At 41.7% G+C, this 22,798-nt stretch overlaps 1 protein-coding gene and 1 non-coding gene across 3 annotated transcripts in view; one reads left to right on the top strand and one right to left on the bottom strand.

The window, feature by feature from the left end:
* Positions 1-21,425, bottom strand: part of deptor (DEP domain containing MTOR-interacting protein) — a 32,038-nt gene extending 10,613 nt beyond the window's left edge. Inside the window, exons 1-7 of one of the 2 annotated variants that reach the window (XM_086218834.1) lie at positions 21,095-21,425; positions 20,797-20,886; positions 14,434-14,612; positions 13,252-13,375; positions 5,861-6,039; positions 1,866-2,048; positions 357-494 (exon numbers count right to left, since the gene is read on the bottom strand). In XM_086218834.1, coding sequence (XP_086074960.1) covers positions 357-494; positions 1,866-2,048; positions 5,861-6,039; positions 13,252-13,375; positions 14,434-14,612; positions 20,797-20,886; positions 21,095-21,108 — 907 coding nt within the window. In that variant the 5' untranslated portion in view covers positions 21,109-21,425. Of the gene's footprint in view, positions 1-356; positions 495-1,865; positions 2,049-5,860; positions 6,040-13,251; positions 13,376-14,433; positions 14,613-20,796; positions 20,887-20,973 lie in introns of both variants that reach the window. The other variant, XM_086218835.1, reaches the window with a different exon arrangement.
* Positions 21,426-22,660: 1,235 nt separating this feature from the next.
* Positions 22,661-22,733, top strand: trnar-acg (transfer RNA arginine (anticodon ACG)). The gene has a single exon. It is a non-coding gene; the product is annotated as a tRNA-Arg (tRNA).
* The last annotated feature ends 65 nt before the right edge of the window (positions 22,734-22,798 follow it).

The following is a 22,798-nucleotide window of genomic DNA, read 5'->3' as shown; positions in this document are numbered from 1 at the left end:
CTGGGCCATACGAGAGTCAGACAATAATCTGACAGTGATTAATGTGTTTCACCCAATCTCCAGTTTTCTTTTCATTTGCATTCAGATGAACTGTAAGGAGGTCAGATGGGTGGCCGTTCCCTAACTTTACTAATTAAGAAGAAGATAAAGATGTTTGTAGAAAAAGCCAGAGGCATTCCTGACTCAAGGAGGGTTGTTTTTTTCACCGGATGATCTGGTAGTGTGAGTGAAGGGGTTTCAGATTCAGAACTGACACCTCTTGATCCGCTGGCAGATTCATCAAGAATATGTTTAGTGCGTGTGTGTGTGTGTGTGTGTGTGCGTGTGTGTGTGTGTGTGTGTGTGTGTTTTCTCACCAGACTTGGGGTTGCAGAGGACAGGTGGGCTGCTGCTGAGTGTGGGACTGCTGCTGTAATATCCACTGCTGCCACAGCTGCTGCTCATGCTGCTGCGACGCACTCCCACCGCCACCTTGATCTCCTTGGTGGGACTCACTGTGGAAAGCAGACAGGAGAGAGAGAGAAAGAGACAGTAGCAATAAATTTAGATTACTTTTTACTTTTCATAATCTGTCAGTTAATGTAAATATGTTCTTTAGATTATATTTCCCATAAATCATTACAAATTAGTCTAAATTCGCACTTTAGGTGTTTGCTGTATTTCTGAGAGGAGCTCTCTTTAAATTAGGAGGTGTTGTCAATTTTTGAAGAGATAAGGTGTCTCAGATGGAACTCTAGCATGATTCATTTATGCGTGGGGATGCGCTGGTATTAAGGTGTAAAAAAGAGCTAAATGGAATCAGACTGAATGAAATAGCTGGAGGGGACCCATACAGACATTCATGCAGCTCTCCTGTATCTCCCCCTTATTTCCCTAAAAGTTGACAGGGAAGAAATTAATGCTGCACCTTCAAATTTAAAATGTGAACATATACTGGTGGCCAGAAAAATGTAAAATGTGCCAAACATTAGTGAATTTATCGATTCTATGAATGCTGTATAGTTTTTAATCGTTCCGTATGGGCCATATTCTTGTATTTATTCATGCTGACATGTTGCAACATGTGGTATAGAGTGGTGCAGGAATGACTGATAGAAATAAGGCCTGTAGCTCACAGGAGTTTCAGACATTTCACCATCGTGTTGTACTGTATCAAATGCATCAGTAAATATCACACTCGATCATTTCAAAGCTTTTTATGCATCTTAAACATGGCAGCTGACAATAAAGGAGGAAGCGTGAAGCTAGTTGAGGTGATACCAAAGACACGCGTTCATACTGTAGCGCAATGTCAGCTTTGCACGTCTAACTATTTCCTTTAAGCCTCAAAAATCATAAAGGATGGTGTTCATTTGCGGTGATTATCTTTCTGATTTTCTGCAATAATTGAGAAACCACTGTAAAAAAACAAACAAACAAAAAAAAAACCTCATTGGCTCTTAGTGGGGGGGACCAATGGTGTCGCTAAGCTCAAGTTTAGCCAACAACAAAACACCCTGCAGGGTTGAATCGTATCTTAACACAGTTGTTTGATTTTTTTTTTTAAGTGTATCGAGTCATTCAAAGTATATCAAGGTTCATATCAAGTCAGTCTTAGTTCACAGGAAATGTCCACCATGATAACACCCCCAATCAGATGCATGTACACGTCAGGTAATCAAAGTACCTACTGACACAATTATCCTTATATATGGATGTGTGCAATGGGTCATACATCAAATAACAGAGGAAAAATGACCACGAATATGTCACCATGATACATTTTGAGCCTCGATTTTCATTTATTCATCGATGTTCAATATGAGATGATGTCACGGTGTTGTATAAGTGTACACTTGCTCTCCACGGGGTTAAGCGTCGTCTACCTGAGAGGAAGCTGGTGTTTCCTCCGTCTGAGTTCTGTTTGCGGAGACAGAAAGGACTGTCATGACTCTCGGGGATGCTGCGGCTGTTTTCATTGAGAAGCTCAATCAACCGCCGCCGTCTCCGAAAGTTCATCCTGAACTGGTAGAGGAGGGGCCCATCAACAAAGTGGTGCTTGTTTGTGACTGGTAACCAAGAGAAACAGAGATATCAGGAGTAAATGTATATTATTAAAGGGAGAGCCAGGAGAGAGTTCTCATTACAGATTCAATAAGAGAAAACCCTTCAGTCACAGAAAACAACAGACGACAGAGCACCAAATGTGTTTGTTTCTGTTTTAGGGTGAATCATGCTGAAGGTAGAGAGACGAGAAGCAGGAGGAGACGAACACGCTGAGCTGAGAACGTCTATGCTGAATAAATACTAACTGTTATTAAAGAACATTGACGTCTGCTGGGCTGACGAGACCAGCTGAACCCAGCAGCTGCCAGAGTCTGGTGCAATGAACGAAGCTGGTCAAAGTGAAACAATATTTTTCACTTTGGCTTTCCTTGATTCTTAAGATATTCCTCCCAGGTATGAAACGACTGCAAAGATACATTTGAGAAAGATGAGTGCAGAGATGTTGAACTGTTATGGCGACCAGAGAGTAAACGTGTATTTTTATGGTTGTAATCTGTCACCTTTCTTCTTTTAACTACTGCATCTGCTGCTGTTAACGTCCCTCTTTAGGGATTTTCCCCTGTTTTATGTTCTGCTAGGAGTCTCACAGTCAAAGCAATGACAAAACCACAGATCCAAGTGTTTTTAATGTTCACTTAGGCAAGAAACAATGATGCAACATTTTTATTTTGACTTTTGCGTCTTTATGATAGCCACGTTCTAATATAAAACATAATAGGGGGCACTGGCTGGGCTTGGGGTCAGTTCACATGGCCCCTTACCAGGCGTGAGGCTATTGTTCATTTCAACAAATCCTTTTATTACATGAGACAAAAGAAGACAAAGCAGTAGGGGAGAGCTTGTGTTGTGTTTTTACACTGCTGGCCATAAAAAAAATCAAACTGTAATGCTGCTGTCTCATGTTCAGTGTTAAACTGACCTGCAAGGACTTTGTGGTCTGAACAGTGTCAGTGTGAGATTTATAAACTTGGACCAAGGAATGATCACAACCGCCCGCTGGCCAAGAGCCTCTGGCACAGTTACAGCAGCTCTCTCCTTACTTATTATTAGGTGATTTTCAGTCTTCAGTACTGCCTGCACCTTTAGCTGTTTTAAAACTGCCACACAGAGAAGGGCCTCTAATCTCAGCTGATCAATTGCGCAGTATAACGCAGAAAAAATGTAGCTGTCATGCGCAGATAAGCCCCAAATATATCCGAATGAGTTCATGACCTACTCAGGAACACATTAGCTATAAACTTCATTCAGGTTCTATGACATTATTTATGATACAAAGTCCACTTTCTATATATACAACATGGTAATTCACATAGAGGAAGACACTACGAAGTCTCTGTGAGGCCAGTAGGAAACAGATTAGCCTGTGTATCACATTAACAAAGTGACAGCACACACAGAGCTGCAGTGTGTGTGTGTGTGTGTGTGTGTGTGTGTGTGTGTGTGTGTGTGTGTGTGTGTGTGTGTGTGTGTGTGTGTGTGCATCCACACATGTGTAGAACACACCGCATTCCAAGGCCCTGGAGATGCTCAGCTCTATTACTGCTCTTGAGACATGGGAGGCAGGGGGAAGAAGTGAAAGAGAGCAGATGGACCTAAACTGTGTGCCGAGGAGCAATCAGGCAGAAAAGAAGCAGGAAAGAAATGTTCTTTACCATCCCTCCAATATTCACCATGTCTGCCTCCGATATGGCATCTACTTGGAATTATCTCCAATCTTTTAAAAACTATCTAGAAGAAAAATAACGCTCTCATTAACAAGCATGGGTGTTTTTATGATGCATTGCTCCTCATGGCTCTCGGTATCCAGCTCTTATATGTTCAATTTGAAATGCGCCTGAAAAAAAGAAAGTAAAAACACAGCCACGTGTATCCTGAAATAACATTAACAGACTAGACAAACGTGTAAAAGCGTGAAGACAGCAACTTTATCGACTGGTTCAACGAAAGAGCAACTGCCGATGACTCATCTGTATTGACACGGGAGGGACGCATCACCATCACCACATACATCATGTCAAATGTACTTTCCTGTTATGTGATAATTTGACAGAAACGCAAGCAGGTTGAAAATACCAAGAATAGATGCTGGTTAAGTCTCAGTTTTCCTGGACCTGCTTTTGACACATTTGATCAGAATTGAAAACCACCTTGGTGTCTCTGACACGGTTCGACACTTGTTTAACTCTAAGCAGCAAGAATATTTTTTTGCACCAACTGTCCATGTATATGTGTGGTGTCCCTCAAGGCTAGATTTTCAGACCTCTGCTATTTAATCTGTACATGCTCCTGTTTACTTCTGCTCCTGTTATATCATAAGACAATTCTAGTTCAACTGACTTCAAGGGACAACGCATTAAATATGTCATTCCTCAAATTTTTCAAAATACAGAACAAGAATAAAACTGAAATTGTGGTTTTGGTCCCAAATAAAACCAACAATTTTGGTTTAGATAATCACATTAGATAATAGCAAATGCTCACAGGGTTTGGGATGAATCGGACTGAAACTCACATAAACTGTTGCATTACACGGCAAACAATGAAGCGCTACTCCTCCTCACCACATTTTCAGTCCCTCAGTGTGAAGAGAGAAGTATAAATGAAGAAATGAAGAGTTGCTAATACATGTTGGAGAAACTATTTCTGAAAACAATGAAGAATGTGTCAAAGGCATTAATAAGTAGAAATATGTCTTATAATCTCTGCAATGAAACAGCTTTTGTACAACGTCTCTTCACTTTCATAGTGGAAACTAAGACTAGAGGTTAAACAAATAGCATAAAACAAGCGTGGAGATAACGCATCCAAATTCTCAGCCTCAGACACACAAGAACTCGCTGATCCCCTAATGTCAGTAACTTTACTGAGTGTAAATCATCGCCCCCAAGTCAGGTCAGGTCAGGAATAAGAGAAACTGAGAACTGAAATACAATCTCAAGCAGTTCAGACCATCTGGGAGTCTAAAATGAGCTGCAATGAGGAGGGGGAAGGGTGTGGGTTCTGATCTTCCAAAGCCCCCAACAATCTCATTTGAGAAAATAAAAAAAAAAGTCATTTATATGAGAAGGGAGGCAAGATCTTTCTAGAAATAAATAACCTGGATGTCATGTCTGCTATCTCACCAGCTGAATCTCCATGTGGAAAAACAGCAGCAGCACAGAAAAACATTTATCTGACAAGAAACAACAACAGCAACAGCATGTTTTAAGAGGAAGACGGGGCTTGTAGGCGCACCAGGACAGACCTGAACAAGTTAAGCAAAGTGTGGCACAGAACTATAAATGGTAAGGTTTCCAGGTTAAGGAGGAGCTATGACAGGGTGTAATTATATTCTGAATTAAACATTGAAGTCAGTCGCCTTGATATTACAGCAGAGCTATTTAACAGGACCATCAAGAGGTGAGATGGTCCTCCTGACAGAGTTACTGGCTCTGTTAGTGGGGTTCATTCACAGGCCATCAATCTGTCAACATTTGTGCCCTTTTAGTTTAAAGCAGGGGTCTTCAACACTTAACGCCAAGGCCCCTTTAGAAAATAGCAAGACGGAGCGGGGGGGGGGGGGGGGGTTACATAATGCTTTTATTAAGCCTGCAGGATATGATGTGCGGACAGGAAATCACTGCAGAACCACAACATTTAATTTAAAATGGTTATTTTGACACAATTAGCCTTTTAACAAATATCGAACCTCGTACGATTTAAAAATTGCTGCAAGTCAGATTGGGATCACGTAATTAATCTTAATAGTCCATATTGGGATCACGTAATTAATCTTAATGACTCGTGCAGCCTTCATCCACACCCTTTTCCTCACCATGCTGGATGATGCCGTGTTCAAGAAGTCGCCTTCCCAGCTGCTCCGCCTCCTCCCGGGTTGCCATCTCTCCTTCCTGGAGGAGCCAGTCAATAAACTCAGAGGCCACCAAAGTCCGCTCGAAAGTCCCGCCCTCCTCCTCCCTGGCCTGTAAAAGGCTGTTCTCTGTGTTCATCAACCTTCAGAAAGAAAAGCGAAAGGAGATCAGTATAAAAACATGGCTCCAGGTCGATTCCATAATTCCAGTTGTTCCTCAACCTAAGTTCTATCATCTGACCAAATCCTAACAAAATCCACTTGCAACATTTGGAGATATCTTGCTAAAAAAAACAACAGTACTGATGATCACATGACCTCCTTGGCAGAAGTGATAAAATCTTGTAGACATCCTAGCATTGTGAAGTCTTTTGAAAGTTTGAGTTTTAAGAATCAGCAGGAACCCTGCAATCTAAAGTCTCATCTAAACAAGCTGCAAAAAAAAAGCCAAGAAGCTGAAACAAAAGTCAGTGGTGATAAATTGGTGAAGTCAATAGGTTTTTAAGCGCCTCAAAAAAGGTCTGTGATTAACACCAGTTTAAGATTTTTTTTCTAAAGCATAAAATATATTCTCTCTCAAATATTTTCACTCTTTGTGTCTATGTGTCTTTAAAATGGCGGTTGCTAACAGACGATTAAACAAGACTGCAGGGGATACGGTCATGTTATCCCCGTATTCATGTCATTAACACGGACATTAATTGTCATCACACCCCAGCGTGAAGCTTAGCTGTGACTGAAGTCATGTGTCTGTGCTGTTTGTTTACAACACTTCTTGTAGCAACTGAATCTGTATTGGTGATGCTAACCCCTGGGTTGGCCACCCCATTTAATATAAATCATCACCATGAATCCATTTGGTTTGGATCAATCAACCATCTTTAGTCCAGTTTTTGGTTCAAGACAGAAATATGAACTTGCATTGATTTTGCAGCTCTGGCTTGTGTAACCATAGTAACAGCTGCTGGGGCTGCGTTGTATAGAGCACACACCTAGTTGATGGAAAAATGAGTTTCCACAAATGCTGCAACATTTATAACCGGGGGCCATTACGTAGCCCTGCAGCTCAGCAAGAGACGCGCTCCGTGTTCTTCAGTGAAAAATAAAATGCATTCTTGAGATGGAACATCCAAGAAGGAAAATCTTCCAAAACCGTAGTTCTGCCCAATCCTCCACTCTGTAATCTGCAGAGCCAACATGCATAAATACATAACTCTCTGGAATTAGATCTTGAGACACCCGACTGGAGGAATTGAGAATGCCTCCTGAAACTGAATTCAAGTTATTCCTAAAACCTCATTCATCTTATAAATTGCCGGTGATTATAAGCAGCTTTTCCCTCAAACTACAAATTAGGGAGGTGATGACAGTAGAGTGATTACATCAAAAACCACATCAGGGAGACTTGACTAAACACAGTCAAACAGGAGGAGCAGTTGAGATTTTCGTTATATTTCACCTTCAGTAGAAAACCATGAATGTCATAACTGAATTTAGATTTTTCTGTTGGAATTTAAAGATGTGTGCAAATTTGTATTGCCCTGAGCAAAGTGTATATATTGGATGCGGATGGTGTGATCCCTTCTGGATGACACCAGATGAGGCACACAAACACTCAAATGTGCAAAAACTGACAAGCAAACACATGCAAAGAGCAGAAATGCTGACTCGTTCTCTACACTGCACTCTTAATAACACAAACACACCCAATCACTGTGACAAACCCACTAAAACAATAGAGAAAACAGGTTGTGCCCCTCGGGGAGGACTCTCTTTCTTTACAACATGTCAAAACATGTCTCACATGTCAGCTGAGAGAATAACACTTCACTCTCTTTTTTGGCATAAATTCTATTCCCACGTTCCGCCTTTATGTCGATCAGTCATCTGGAGAAGCTACAGGATGTGTCAGTAGATGCAGAACCATCGAACAGATCATATATATTACTAACATAAAAAACATTTTTCATGTCAGATAAATCAGTCCATCCATCCATCCATTGTCTTCCGCTCTTTCCTATTATTAAGGGTCGCGGGGGGGCTGGAGCCTATCCCAGCGTCAATGGGCGAGAGGCAGGGTTCACCCTGGACAGGTCACCAGTCCATCACAGGACCAACACATAGAGACAGACAACCATTCACACTCACACTCACACCTACGGTCAATTTAGAGTATCAATCAGCCTCGTCCCCTCTTGATGTCTTTGGACTGTGGGAGGAAGCTGGAGAACCAGAGAGAACCCACACAGGAACAGGGAGAACATGGAGACTCACACAGAAAGATCCTGTGCTGGAGCCGGGACTCGAACCCGGAAGCTTCTTGCTGTGAGGCCACAGTGCTGACCACTGCACCAATCAATCAAAATTTAAAATCTGTACTTGAACACTTGGTCGTAATCGTAAGAACAAAGTCGACTTTTTAATTCGTACAAAGAGGAGATAGCATTAACTGATGATGACCTGTCTCTGGTTGCATGTTTTCAATTCATCCCATTCTCTCATGAGAAAAGGATGCAAAGCGCTACAGCCGCTGGAGAGAGCGGCGGCAGCTTTAACTCAGTTAAAAGGCATCTGTACCGGTGTGAATGAAGTCACGCGGCTGTCCGTCTGCATCGTCCTCTCAGTTCCACTCATTCAAGTATCCTTCAAATTTCAACCTAGTTGAATTTAGGGTTGAAATTTTTGGAAGATCTGAGGAGACTGTCGTCATGTTGGTTCAACACCGTTCAGAGTACGTGACTTTAGGGACAGATTATGACCTTCAGTGGAACGACAGGTGTGTCCTATTTTAGCATCAAGCAAATATTGAAATAACTGTAGATAATCTCCCTTGATATGTGGCTGAGTACGCAACTCTGTTTAAACTTGTTTCTTTAGCCAACAAATCTTGTTGGCTCAATGATTCTGAATCCACTGAAGAACAAAGGTTTTGATCATAGCATTTAAGTAAGGAACACGGCATATGATGCACGAGGTGTGGCTGTATATACAGTAAACAAATGGATCCCGATAATGGGAACTGGGACAAGGTGAGCTGCCGTGACCTGGATAGGTAAGTATAGCTTGAGCATAGTATTCCCTCCTGAGTGGCTTGACCTGGCTAGCTGGGACACTGGTCAATCTGGGCCATTCAGGGGCTTTAAAAATAATTTCAAAAAAACATGAATAAAATGTTATTCTAAGGGTTATTTAAGCCAGAAACTGTATGGTACATTATACACAGGTGCTTAAATGATTTGAAGATCAAATAAAACTTAAAAAGTCTAACTAAAAGATTAAAAAACATCCAACCTGCTGGATGTGTACATGGAGCAAAAGGGGAGTTTCTTAGCTTTCAACTTTAATTATTGAACACTGCAACTAAGTTATTTCTATGTATAGCTGATTTCCTAAGACATCTGTAGGTTGCACTGTTGGGGCTTGTACCCCAGTTAATTTTTCAAAATAAGAGAAGGACGCAACAGCCTTATCTAAGTGGTGTCAGGAGATGATGAGGAGGATCTTTTATTTGGGTTCATTTGAGATCAGTCAGGAAGACCATATTTCTTAAAGCAGCAGCGAATCGTATTTCCATGTAAATTAACGTGCCAAAAATTCAAACTTTCACCAAAGGAGTTCACACAATACTTGTTAAGCTCATCACATACACACTGGCGATGCAGCATCAGCTGATACCGCTACTCCCCGTTAGCCTCCTGCTAAATTGTCACCACCAGAAGACAACAATCACTTATTCTTACTTTTTATTTTTGTGGTCTCTCTGTGCGTGTACAGTTACAGAGTAACATCTTCATTCCTTCCTTTTAAAGTCAATCAAGTCAAACATTCACTCTCAGCTCTGTTTCCGTGTTCATCAATCGCTGCAGGAAATAAGTGGATCTTTAGTTAATGCTACACTGCACTGCTGCACATGTTTGGCCCTGATTGAGAACACTGAATCTGAAGAATCCCCCCCCCCCCCTCAAAATCATTTCTTAAGTGAGACGCTGTGCGAGCTGACAAAGCTGAAAAGTTACAGCAAACAATTGTAGTACAACCCCATTAAAGGGCAGACAACATGTTTTATTTGCACAGCCATTTATAACCTGCAACAGTTTATAAACCGGATACAAAACGAGAAATGAGTCAGAACATTACCCACTTTACTTTTCAGGATTTGCTGTACGGATTAGTATTGCTTTCAGACTTGTTGAAACACGAAAGGTTTCAATACTTCATAATAAACTTTTACAGTTATAATAACGTGCCAGTAATCATGAGGTAGTCATGCTGAGACGTTAGAGTCTTCTCTAGGGTGGAGAAGGCATCTTTTGTGAAGTGATAAGGAAGATATTATCAGTTGTAAATTAATGTGTGGAACACAGGTGATACATCGGTGATAAAATGATTGAGCAACATGTGTTGCCGACTGATTTATTTCTGGTTTGTTGAAAATAATCCCCAAAAAAGCCTTGTAAAACAATTTGCTGTCTAGTTCAGACCACCAGAATGGTGCTCCAAGAATTGTGGTGTCATGGCTCACAATAGCATAGAGTGAAAGCTGTGAGGAACAAATGTCCGTCAGAGTCTTTGTTGGTTTAAAATGAGGTGTTTGCCAGCACTGTAAAGAGAAATGAAGCTGATAAGCAACATTATTGTCCGGCTCTTTTATTCTCACAGCCTCAGAAGCACACAGTGATGGAGCAATTCTTGCTATACAACACGGACGGACAGGCGTTAGTTGCCAGCAGAGAATCACACACGTACGTTAAAGTGATATTTCACCCAAAAACTGAACTTTACCCTTCACAAAAAGGGACCTTGAGCTGACATTGTTTCATCGCGGCATCATTTTATTTACCTTTTTTATGATTTCAGATTGCAGAGGGAGCCAACAACCTTTAGCTTCAAGCTAACTAAACAAGGCTAGCTTTTTCTGCATTCTGGAGTCACAAAGAAGCAACGCAGCGGTGAAAAAAAAATACCTTGGTGAACTCAACACGCCTCTTTTTGAGTATTTGGTGTCAACATTTCATCCACAAGAAGAACTAAACGTATGCTTTTAACTCTACACATTCTTCCTGTTTGGTATCAAGCAGACACAAGTTGCATACAGATTTCTGGTAAACGTACATTTTCAACTTCTCACACACCAAATTTTCATATTTCTTGCTGTTTCAAACAAAGACCCAAATGCAATATTGAATCAGATTCTGCTTAGCTGTCATCTCCAACACTTTATTCAACTTTAGTCACACACGCACACTCCTCCGATCAGCAAAGGCTCGAGTTTATGGCTCCTGTGGTGTCAATTTGGAAGGGTGCTACCCACAGCTTCCTCAGTAGAGCTAAGACAAGAGCACAGTATTCATCTCTGGAAAAAGAAAGAGTCCAGCGTGTGAGACATTTTCAGAGTTTATTTCAAAACTTGTGTAAAATATGTGGTTTGAACATTGTGCTTGTTTCTAGTGTAAAGACTTCCTATGCTAACAGTCATGACCTCAAAGAAGTGACACACTGAGGTTTTACTGGTAACCTGATACACCAAATGGCTTGTTAGGAAGAACCAACGTGGAAAAAGTGCTTTCAAAAAATATTTGGCAGGTGATTGGATGAACCATCTGTCCATCACAGGCGAACTTCATCCAATCAGATCAACCAACTGACGGAGAAGTCAAAACCAATGAGTGCTATAGTTTACGTTTCTGTTGAAGAAGATATACTCTCTTGTTTCTGACATAACCGATGCTACAGCAGCGTCACGTCTTCAGGAGCAGCCATTGTTGCCTTGAACCGGCAGTCTAACCGTCGTCACTCCTAAACCACGCCAGCATAAAACCACTGACACCAACGCGTTGCGTGAAGTCTGACAAGACGCCATCTCCCTTGATCTCTCACGCTTCAGCAGTTCTTACTGGTACCAACCCAAAACAGCCGGACCATTGCTTCACTGCCTGTACCATCACTGTCATATGGGTAGTACATATAACTAGTGATAAATAAAGGTACATTTTTGAATTAAATGATGGAAGAAAAACAAGATCGGATTTTGTCAACTAGCCACGAATTTACAAGAGAATTGGAAACAACACAGTTCTACCGTCAAAGGATTCAGAAAGTTTTCGCCTGTCAATCTCTCAACTCTGTAATCCAGAATCTATAAAAAAAAAAAAAAATGTCTTTCAGGTTTTCTGAAACATATTTACATTTAAGTGTACAACCACTGGAAGTTAATGGGCTCCTCACTGCTGACCTAAGTCCTTAAACCTGGAATGCTGATGTCAGCAGCAGTTTAAATATTTGTATGTTTCAATAAAATATATTGTTGTTCTACTGGAATATTGTTCCTGTGAACATTCAAGCACTAATGTGAAAACAAGCAGAAAAACCAAGAGCACTGTTTTAGTTCTATGTTGCAGGACTGTTAATGAAGCAACTCTAGTCAGCTAAAAAAGAAACCACCCGAGCAAGTCTGCAGGGTGTGTGTGTGTGTGTGTGTGTGTGCGCGTGTGCGTGTTTGTGCATCTGTGCATGTGTGTGTCTTGGTCTTCACTATGGTGATTACATAAACACATAGCTTTGGAAGCTGAAACGACAGATGTCTCAGCTTGGACTATATTTTTCTCTTATGCAACTGCTTTGTGTGTGTGTGTGTGTGTGTGTGTGTGTGTGTGTGTGTGTGTGTGTGTGTGTGTGTGTGTGTGTGTGTGTTGTCGAGGAAAACAGGACTGTTTTTAAGAGTAGCAATGTCAGTGTGCTGTAAGTGCGTGTGTCAAAGAGGTGGCAGGATGTGTGAGACGAGGAAGGGGAGTCAAGCTGCGTGTTGACAAAAATACATCGGGTGTGTGTCCGCATGTATTTGGTTTATAACACAAAAAAGCCTAAAGTGTGTGTCGAAAGCTACCATGATCCACCAGCAGAAAGAGAACTGGAGACTCAGAGTCTTTGGTGTTTCCATAGAAACAATGTCTGGTATTCTCACCGTTTCTGGAAAAACAGCATCATGGGCGCAAAGCTGATGACAAACAAAACGTCGCCACATTAGCAGCCCCCCGCCCCCCCTATCAAACACTTGTCCACTCTTGTTAAAATGTTTCCAATATCATTTGATTTCCCTCATCCTACAAGCATTAGCATAAAAGCAGTTAAATAACATCTACATTGAAAGACAGTTCTTTTTTTCAAAATAAAAGTTGCTGTTATTGTTGATGCAACCGTTCCTCAGGGAGACAACAAAAAAAGACAGGAAGTGTGTTGCAATTTGCCGTGAGGCCAATGACATGAAGAGAGGAGAAGCAACTAGAGTGTGTGTGTGTGTGTGTGTGTGTGTGTGTGTGCGCATGCGTGTGTGTGCATGTGTATATGTGTGCCCATACTTGTCATAGATCCTTTGCCCTCTCATGAAGACCTTGGCTTCACTGTCCAATGGAAAGGTGCCATCGTCCTTTCGGAAACGATAAAACAATTTCATGTCTTTGAACTCCCGGTGCTCGTCACACACTGCAAACATACACACACACGCAAGGACAAGGTTTTAAAATAAAATATTGTCAGCAGGAATTACACACACCGAGGAGATTATCTGTGACAAAGAGCGAAACCAGGAACATTCTGTTAGAGAAAGAACAAGAGCCTCTTGAGACACAGGCAGATGTGCAAACAGCCATCCAGCATTCTTTGATTGTTTACTGACATTTTTACGGAGCCCTGGAGTCGAGAGATTTCTACTTCTTAAGAAGGCATAGAGAGAAAAAAAATATTTGGAGGCCACAGGACATAACTTGTTCCCTCAATTTAATTATCTGGAAGCCAAAACAAAGGTATAGGTATACCACTTTCTCTGAATGTACTTAAATCATAGACACAAGATAGAGCTTGTTGAAAAATATACAAACGTCTCAACTGAGGAAACAAGTTATATCTTATATGTCATTTATATATATTTAAACATATACATATATACACACATATATATCTTTATATAGATATATATGTGTATATACAGATATAGATATAGATCCCGTGAACTGAAATAAACTAAATCGAAGGAACAAGATATATCGCGTGGCCCTTAAAATGCATATATGCATATATGATCTCTATACTCTCTATATTAATGGGTTTTTAAATTACGAGGGAAGAAATAACCATCTTTTCATGCACGCTGCAGTTGATGAGGAACAAGCTCTTATTTTCACAAATACAGAACCCAGTCAGTCTTGCTTCTAATCCGTGATGGTTGAGATTAGCATACACAGAGGTTTCACTCGTTAGGGCCCGACATCGCGAGAACCCTCTTGTTCTGGGTTTTTTCCCACCTACAGGCAAAGAGATGCAGTCCCTGTCCTGCATGTCTGGTCAAATGTGAAGCAGGTAGTGAGAAGTTAGTTGGAGCCAAATTGGCCAGGAGACGCTGGGAATTATCTCCACAGCACTGATCATTCCCAGAAGATGTCAGGGAAGAAAGAGAGAGAGAGAGAGAGAGACAGACAGACAGAGAGTATGAAAGGGAAGAGAAGAGATGTTTGCCAGTAGAGAGGCACAGGGCCCGGCCTCACCGTGGTGGATGATGCTGTGGTCTAAAAGTTTCTGCATCAGCTTGACAGCCGTGTCTCGATCTGAAGCCTCCTTGTGATCCATCAGCCAATCGATAAGCTCCTTGGCCACGAAACAGTTGGGATACGTTCGTAGATGATGGCGCCGATCCTTGATGACCTTCCCATCGTGGAGCTGCAACCTGGAGCAGCAAAAGAAGAAGAAAAAGAAGAGGACTGCATGAGTTCAACGTGTAGCCCGCAATCATGCATATGACATGAAAAAAGAGCAGAAAAACACACATGCATAAAATAGGTTTTAAAAATGTAAACTGACATATCATAAGCATGTTAAAAGTTGTTTTTGTAGGACCCCTTCTGAGTTTATACAATACAAAATGGCAACATCAACAGAACTTAATACTACTAATAATAATCATCATAATGATAATAATAACCCATGTATCACAAATATTATACAATTTGACCAAATCTTCAGGCGACATCAGCCCTCCGTTTACATTACAGCCAGCTTCACTCCTGGAAAGTGAAGCACTTTTGGAAAGAAAACAGAGCCAAACTACATTTCAACGCCATCTGGACTGTTTTTCCGTGTGTGGTCGTCAGCTGCACTGAAGAGCAGTAGATCCTTGTTCTGATCTACAGTGAATAAACTGTTTGGCCTGTTCGCGGAATGTTGACTTTCCTCCACCAAATTCCTCCAGTCCACCTTTCAGTGTAACATCACCAACACAGAGCGGGAACTCCTTGAAAAGCTTCTCTGGAGATTTGACTCTACTGTTATAAGACACTGACTATAAAGTTTATTGAATAAAAACCCAGGTGATATTGCAGAATATATGACAGATAAGATGTTAAAGGTGATTTATCAACAGTGTCATTCCTAAAACATGATGCTGATTATTTACACATTATTATCTAATCATTTGTATCAATTACATTTATGTATTATGCCCAAAAACTATACTCCATTATACTGTTTTTGCCCCCTTAATTTGGAGTTTATCTGGAAAACCTGAAACTGAACTGAAACCTTTAAATTTTCAATAAGGCTGACATTAGAGCTCTCCTGTTTCGGTCACTTCCTGTGGAAGCCATAATTGGATTGTGGATATTAATCGTGTGCCTTGATGGATTTTAGTCAACTTTTAATCGGGATTAAGGTGACTCGTTTGAGGAATGTACGATGTGAATTATTAGCGTCTCGTTGCAGTCATATTACTGTAGATTGGAGTTACAGTTTGGAATGTGTGGTTGAATGAAACCCACGTCACCGGGACCCACCAGGCTCCCCAGTTCAGAACGACTTGTTTGTTTGCAACACAGAAACCTCTTCATCTGCTGACGCTGAACTATTTACTAGGAATTCTGATGTTATATTATGGAGCAAAAAAGGGACAGACAGGAGCTAGCATGCTAACTTCAGCAGACATTTATGGACTGCACTTAAGAGTTCAGAGTGATAATGCTTCAAAAGCTGTGAAGAACTTAAGCTTATTTTAAAAACTTTAAGAACCACAATTAAAAATAAGGTACAAGTATGATTTTTTTTTTCTTTCCTTGCAACAAATACTATTTGGCTTCCCAAGCCTGTCTGTCTCTCCCAGCCTTCTCTCAACAGTTAACATGTTTCAGGGACTATTTCCAGCTGTGACTTAATGTGCACTTGGTGCCAAAGTGAGCGTTGCACACAGCAGGAAGGAGGAAGAGGGAATGAGTCAAATTAAACTACAATGCCCACGTTCATTGTAATGAAGGAAGGTGTGTCAGCGAAGCAGCAGCTCACTCATGTGATTCTAATCACACAACAACAACAACGGAGCTCTGTGGCACGAAGAATACACTGACCTCAGCTTTGCTGTTTGGATGTTATCATGGAATTTGTTGGCAAATATAACATATTAACCTAAAACAGAGACGGATAGCTCCGGGTGTATGGTTTCGGAGCAGCACAAGGTATGAGGTGTTCCAGTTAGAGAACAGGCAGCATGACTTCCCAGGTTTGGTCTTTATTGCAGGATTTGGGTAGGAACAACAGCAGACGTCTTAAAGGCGGTAACATGCTTACTCTAGTTAGCTGGTAGATAGCTGTGACAGATAGCTGTGGTTGTGAAATATTACAAACAGTAATAATAATAATTAGTAATGAATGTAACTTAAGCACAACCACTATTAACAGCACTTCTACTGAAGAAAAATAACATAAATAACATACAGTAACAGGACGTGTAAATAATTAGCAACTGGAGGGGCTAACGGCTAAAGCTAATGTCCGTCCCATAGGTACTTAGCGATAGCATGCCTCAACAATGACCCGTGAATAATCACACTCTACACGGAGTGAACACAAAACCACTCAACTTCGGTCATTTACACGCAGCAATGAGAGGAAATTACAGCTTAGCACGGCTTTCGAAGCAAATATAAGTCATGTCTACACATGAACGCGGGAGAAACTAAGACGCAGAGCCTGTGCAACACCACGCAGAGAAACGGCACACGAGGTGCGTTCATGACATTATGGAAAAAACTGTAACATTGAATTTACTCTGCAAATGGAAATAAACATTCTGAATGAACTGAACAAGATTCCACTCAAACTATGAGGGCATACATAACCATCTTCTCTTATTATATTAAAATTGGTGCTGAGTTTAAATGAAACGGTGGAACTGAGCTGTGGGCTGCAGTTTTTTGAAGAGCTTGAAATCCCTTTCTTGGATGAAACAAATTGACACAATGTTAATTCTTGATGGTGAAGCTGAACTTTTGGTTTCTTGATTCAAAAGTCAATAAGAAGGAAAGAAAAATCACTGTACATTGAATAAGACTAAGACTACAGGCAAATATTTAAGCTTATTCGGGTAGAGTCATTCGCATAAGCTGCACATGAATTATTCTCTAAATAACCTGTCATCTAGTTGCTCTTCAAGATAATTGTTTCATTAAACTGGAGTCACAAGGTCAAAGGACTTAGAAGCTTCTTTTTTTTTTAAATGGAGAATTTTTTTTTAATACAAAACAGAGATATCAGTCAAAAGCAATAAAAACAGGAGTTTCTAATTTGTCTAGTATATAATATTAATATCTGGTATTGACTTTGAGTCACTGGGTCACATGCCAGATGTTATTGAAAAGAATTAGCATTTTTCATTAAAATACTGGTATAAAGTAGACATAGCATTAAAATAGTACAAAAGTGTCTAATTTGTCAAATACGACAAATGCAGGTATTCTTTTGGAGCCAGAATCAGTCGTCAAGACTGGCTTGTGTCAGTCAAACATCATCGTAGTCGTCACTCGACTGCATGAGGACATAACAAAAGCCTCAGCGCTGCTTCCACATCATCAAGGTGACCTGGTCGTGAACTTGCGAGAGAAGCAGCCGGTGTGCCAGCCTGCTCCAGTCCCTGCTGAGTGTGTGCAGCTGGAGCGAGAAACAACACAATTCTGCTCAGCAAGACCAGAAAACAACCTGAAGCTGAACAAGTCCACTTCCACTTCTCTGAGCGGGTCATTGTACTGTTATTATCTGAAGAGAGGAGGAGGGCAACCATTGAGGGATGCTCAGGTGTAAGTCCCTGTAACAGCTTTGAGGAGGACTGCTGGATCACATCAGAATGAGTCCAACCATGAATCCCACACTGGAAACACTCTCCTCTATCCATGGTGATGAGGACAAGTTTATTTTCTGACAAAAACGAAAATCTCTACCGGCTATGAACTTGACCGGCCTTTTGTTACAATATGAACTGCTGACATGAAGGAACACAAATATTGCTAAGATACAATCAGCACCAGGAAGTCCGTCACTAATATTCCATGAACCAGACACATGACCACATGAACAAATAAAGATGTGGATGGAGTACACTCACCCAGCTGTACAGAGTGGAGCAGGGACGAGTCCTAAAACCTGGACATAAGTTAGCATGGTTGAATGGCAACTACCTTCAACTGGAGATCTATCGAGACCACAGCGGTTGCTGCAGACATTAAAATATCACGTGAAAAACAGGAATGTCCGCAGTGTAGCTGTTAATGACATAACGTTAGCTTTGCGCTTCTAACAATTTCATTTACTCTTAGAAAAGCATAAAAGTGGTGCGAATATGAGAAGATTATCTTGAAATGTGTAAATCTTACAAACTTTTGTTAGTAACAGAGCAACAATCCAAAATACAGTACAGAATTCCAATTAGTTGTGGTGGTGGAAAACTGTGCTAATGCTAACTTCTGTGTTAGCCTACAAAAGTACATCACATAATACATTCAATAGTAACGCTGCTGTCAAGGGAATTAACTCAATTTCTCAAGTTATAATTAGGTCTAAACCATTAAAGCTAAAACACGGAGCGTGTATTATTAGAGTGTTGCATGTTTTTCAACTGCAAAACGCCAGAGAGAACTTGAGGGGACAGAAGTGTCTGTCCCTGAGGGTGCAGAGCAGAACCAAGACAGGGGGGAAGCCCTGTATGTCACAACCTAGAGTCCTTTAACCCAGAACAGCAGAGAACTCTAGGACAGCCACCCCGTCCACCCTCCGTTCACTGACATAAGCCACACTGCCAGCTGGCAGCCTTAACTACATCTGTGCCAGGCCACACACACACACACACACACACACACACACACACACACACACACACACACACACACACAGTTCAGAAACCAGGAAGCAGTCACTGGTGCAAAGGGAGAGTACACTGAAGAGTATGTGCAGACACTATTATACTCTTGTGGCTGTCTAAATTCTATGTATCACACACCCAGCTGGGAAAGACAATTGAGTTTCGTCATCGTTCAGCAGGGGGCTGGAATTCCAGGCATTGGTGCCATGCTTTGCCTACTGAGCCTCTATTCATTGCTGGGAGTGTCAGCCAACCACTGCCACTGGGGTTATGGGGCCTTTCTTAACATACAGAAGGTCAAAGGGTGTAGCGTGTCAACAACACTGCCAGTCCCCTGATAGCACGGCCAGGCCATGATAGAGCCTCATGTCTGCTTTATCAGATCAAAGGGCAGCGTCTCCCTGGAGCAACAAGTGTGTTCTGTCCTCAAACTGGCAAATCAGGCTTCAGAGTTGGAACATATCAGCGGGCAGCAGCGGCGCACATGGCGAGGGTTGCTGAGCATGTAAGGATGTCTTTGTTTCGCCACACTGCCGTGGAGCTGCCCACCTCCTGTCTCGTGTCATGTGTCCAACACGTCTGTAGCTAAAACAGGCATGAAAATAAGAAGTCCCAAATTGGTGGAATGAGGCTCAGATTGACTTTGTGAAGGCTGACCATGAAGTACATGAAGCTCATGACCTGGACGTCATGGATTGTTACTGGTCTCCTCCCTTACTGCGTGCGGGGCCAGCTTTGGGATCTTGCTGGACCCAAACAATCTAGTTTTTGCCCCCGCACCCCACAGAACACAACAGCCAAATCAAACACTAGGAACTAGGAAGGAAATTTCATATAACCTGGCATTCGAGGGCTGTGGTAATTAAATGTATTTCTGTGAGTCCTTGGAGCAACCACCGTGTGGCCCCTCCTAGGAGTCGAGGCCCTAAACACCAGTGTCGTGTTCATGCCAGGGGCCGGCCCTGACTGTGTGTCTGGTGCGCAGCCAGTACTTCCCTCACAATATTCAGCATCCAAATATTTAGTAAAAAGAATGTCACTGCCATATTTCCATCCGCTATTGGTTCATGGATGTAATCAGTCTACTGCTAGTAAAGGAAGAAGAAGAAGAAGAGTGCAGAAGAAGATGCAGAGATGATGTCATTATTAGAACGCGTCAGATATGGATACCGACAAAGAAATTAACATCAGAAAGGATATAAAACTAGTCAAAGAAGGAAAATGGGGACTTTGATGATCATTTCATATGATTCCTCATTTATTCACTCAATCTTTTTTCATCACATGTATTTGTATTTATTTTGTATCCAACTTTTCCACCTCCCTCAAGTGTGAAAAACTGTCTTGAAATTAAAATGTAGCAAATTTTCTTTTTTTTCCTGTTTTATTTTGTTGTTGCACAGATTGACAGTAAAAGGAGCTGATGGAAACTCACCTAATAACAACCTGATGATATTTGAAGTAGGACTTGAACTGCATTTGATTCTTAGCACAACAGTTTGTGATGAACTGAAAGATTCCACGCAGCCGCGTATTTTCTCAGGCAAAGCGGTGGAATATCTGCTCCATTCCTGCTCTCAACTATCCGCCGTTTTAAATCTACCATCGGTCGAACAGCGAAACTTCACATAACGGGAGGATCTGCTGAGTGTAAGCAGCATGCAAGTGGAAGCGCAGGTGACGTTTATCTGATGAGGACAGCGAGGTTCAGGAACATCAGGACCGAAGGACCCACCTCAGCTGCTCACCGGTGACGAGCACCTCGGCCAACCGCTCCAGCTCTGCAGCCTTCTTCTGCATGGTGTTCCCGATGCCGTCCATGTCTCTGCGAACACAGGAAGGCAGAGCCGGGGCTAGTCTTGCTACGAGTCACCAGGAATGAAAAAATTACATAAACAAATATATAAATAACCTGCAGAAAGCGAAGACCCGGAGATGTTCCAGCTGACGCAAAACAAAGGGGTGCAAGCATCCACGCGGTGCTACATCCAGAAAATAAGCAAGGTGCCGAGCTCACCTCGGGGTTTGCTTACCCTTCTAGAACCATGGAGAGACGAGGACTGGTCCACTCGGTGACGAGGAGGATTAATCCTGCGGTGGCTGACCAGACGTTTTAGTCCATTGCAGAAGTAAATACAGGAATGAAACAGTGCACTGAGAAGTGGCAGCCGTCAGTGTGTCAGCAGCTCTATCAGCTGCAGTACACGTCTAATTCCTCGAAAGCCTCCGCCACCTCCTCGAATCTACACGCGCACACACACGCACGCACACAAGTATGCAGCCCGCTCAGTGTGTGCGTTTGTGTGTCCCGCGATGCACTTAACATGCCGCGTGCTGGGCTGCTCGGTCTGTCACTACCACATAGAATGGTGCACACGCAGAACGCAGGCAGAGCCATGCACTCAGCCTCCGCATTGGAAGGACTATGCTGACGTCACAGGGGGAGGCAACCCGGAGGGGCGGAGTCACAAAAGCGCGGCGATATGCTCGTTTCTTTTTCCTGCTTGTCAAGAAAACTCCATAATAAAGATGGGATCCATATGAAGTATAATTAGGCACCTCAACAAAATGTCTGCTAATGTCTGTCATTTTTGATAACATTTCACTGCAAAATGTATGGTTTTTTTAATTGCTTTAATGTCATGTGACTGAAATACTTCTGAAATACCATATATTACTACCACACCACAAATGAGTCCACATTACTCTGACTACACAGTTGTACTTCTAACCAAGAACTATTTTGCAATACATTTTCATTTATAATAAATGGCCATTTGATTATAAAGGGATGGTAAAATTATCTGGCATTAATTTGGATTCACATGATAAATACACAAGAATTTGGGGATCACACTGTTGGTCCTGTGTCTTTCTTTTTGTTGATTTCTTCAAGCAATTTTTAAAAATAAATTAATGATATTTACATTTTTTAAAACACTTGTAAAGTGTTATTTTGAAAAAAAATATGGTTTGTCTTTATCGACAAAACATTTGAAAAAGCACATAAATCATATATTTACTTGCTCATCATCTGCTGAGATGAAGAGCAATGAGGAAGAGACCTGTACCAATAGAGTCCAGAGAGACCAGAGACCAATATCAGCTAATAATAATGATAGGAAGAGATAATAATGATATCTCTTTCAAATGTTTGGCCATCCCATCCATTCCACACAAACGCTGAGGAGGTAAAACGACCGAACATTCTAAACAGTCCCTTATGTTAAGGTTCGACCGCGACATCTGCTGGCAGATGTGGGTATTGCTGGTAGGCTTGATATCGATCAACGTTCGCTCCTATTCAAAAGATTGCGTGTTTGATTCCTGACAGGCTCGACGTCTGTCAGCGGGAGTGCAGCATGTTGTCTGTCCTCGTCAACACTGGAACACGTCTGATTACCGTCTCACTTTCAGCGCCCAGTGTTTGACAGAGCCTGACTCTGGATGAGGCTCCCCTACTTGTGACTGATTATTAGCAGCGTCGTTGTTGAACCGGGAAAACGAACACAGGAATACTGCATGTTAAGAAATTCTCAACAGATGAATTTATATTTTATGGTATAAATTCAATGTATATCACTTGAAATGTCATCATCGGGCCAGTGGCGCAATGGATAACGCGTCTGACTACGGATCAGAAGATTCTAGGTTCGACTCCTGGCTGGCTCGGTTCATTTTTGAGGCAGAGATTTATTGTTTTGCTTTGCGATTTACACAACGACGAATAGAACTTT

This window comes from Aulostomus chinensis, chromosome 11 (assembly GCF_037954235.1).
Source record: "Aulostomus chinensis isolate RoL2024-O1b breed Wild chromosome 11, RoL_Achi_v1.0, whole genome shotgun sequence".
NCBI lineage: Eukaryota > Metazoa > Chordata > Actinopteri > Syngnathiformes > Aulostomidae > Aulostomus > Aulostomus chinensis.
The sequence above is the reverse complement of the archived record's forward strand: the minus strand, read 5'-3'. Positions and strand labels throughout refer to the sequence as shown.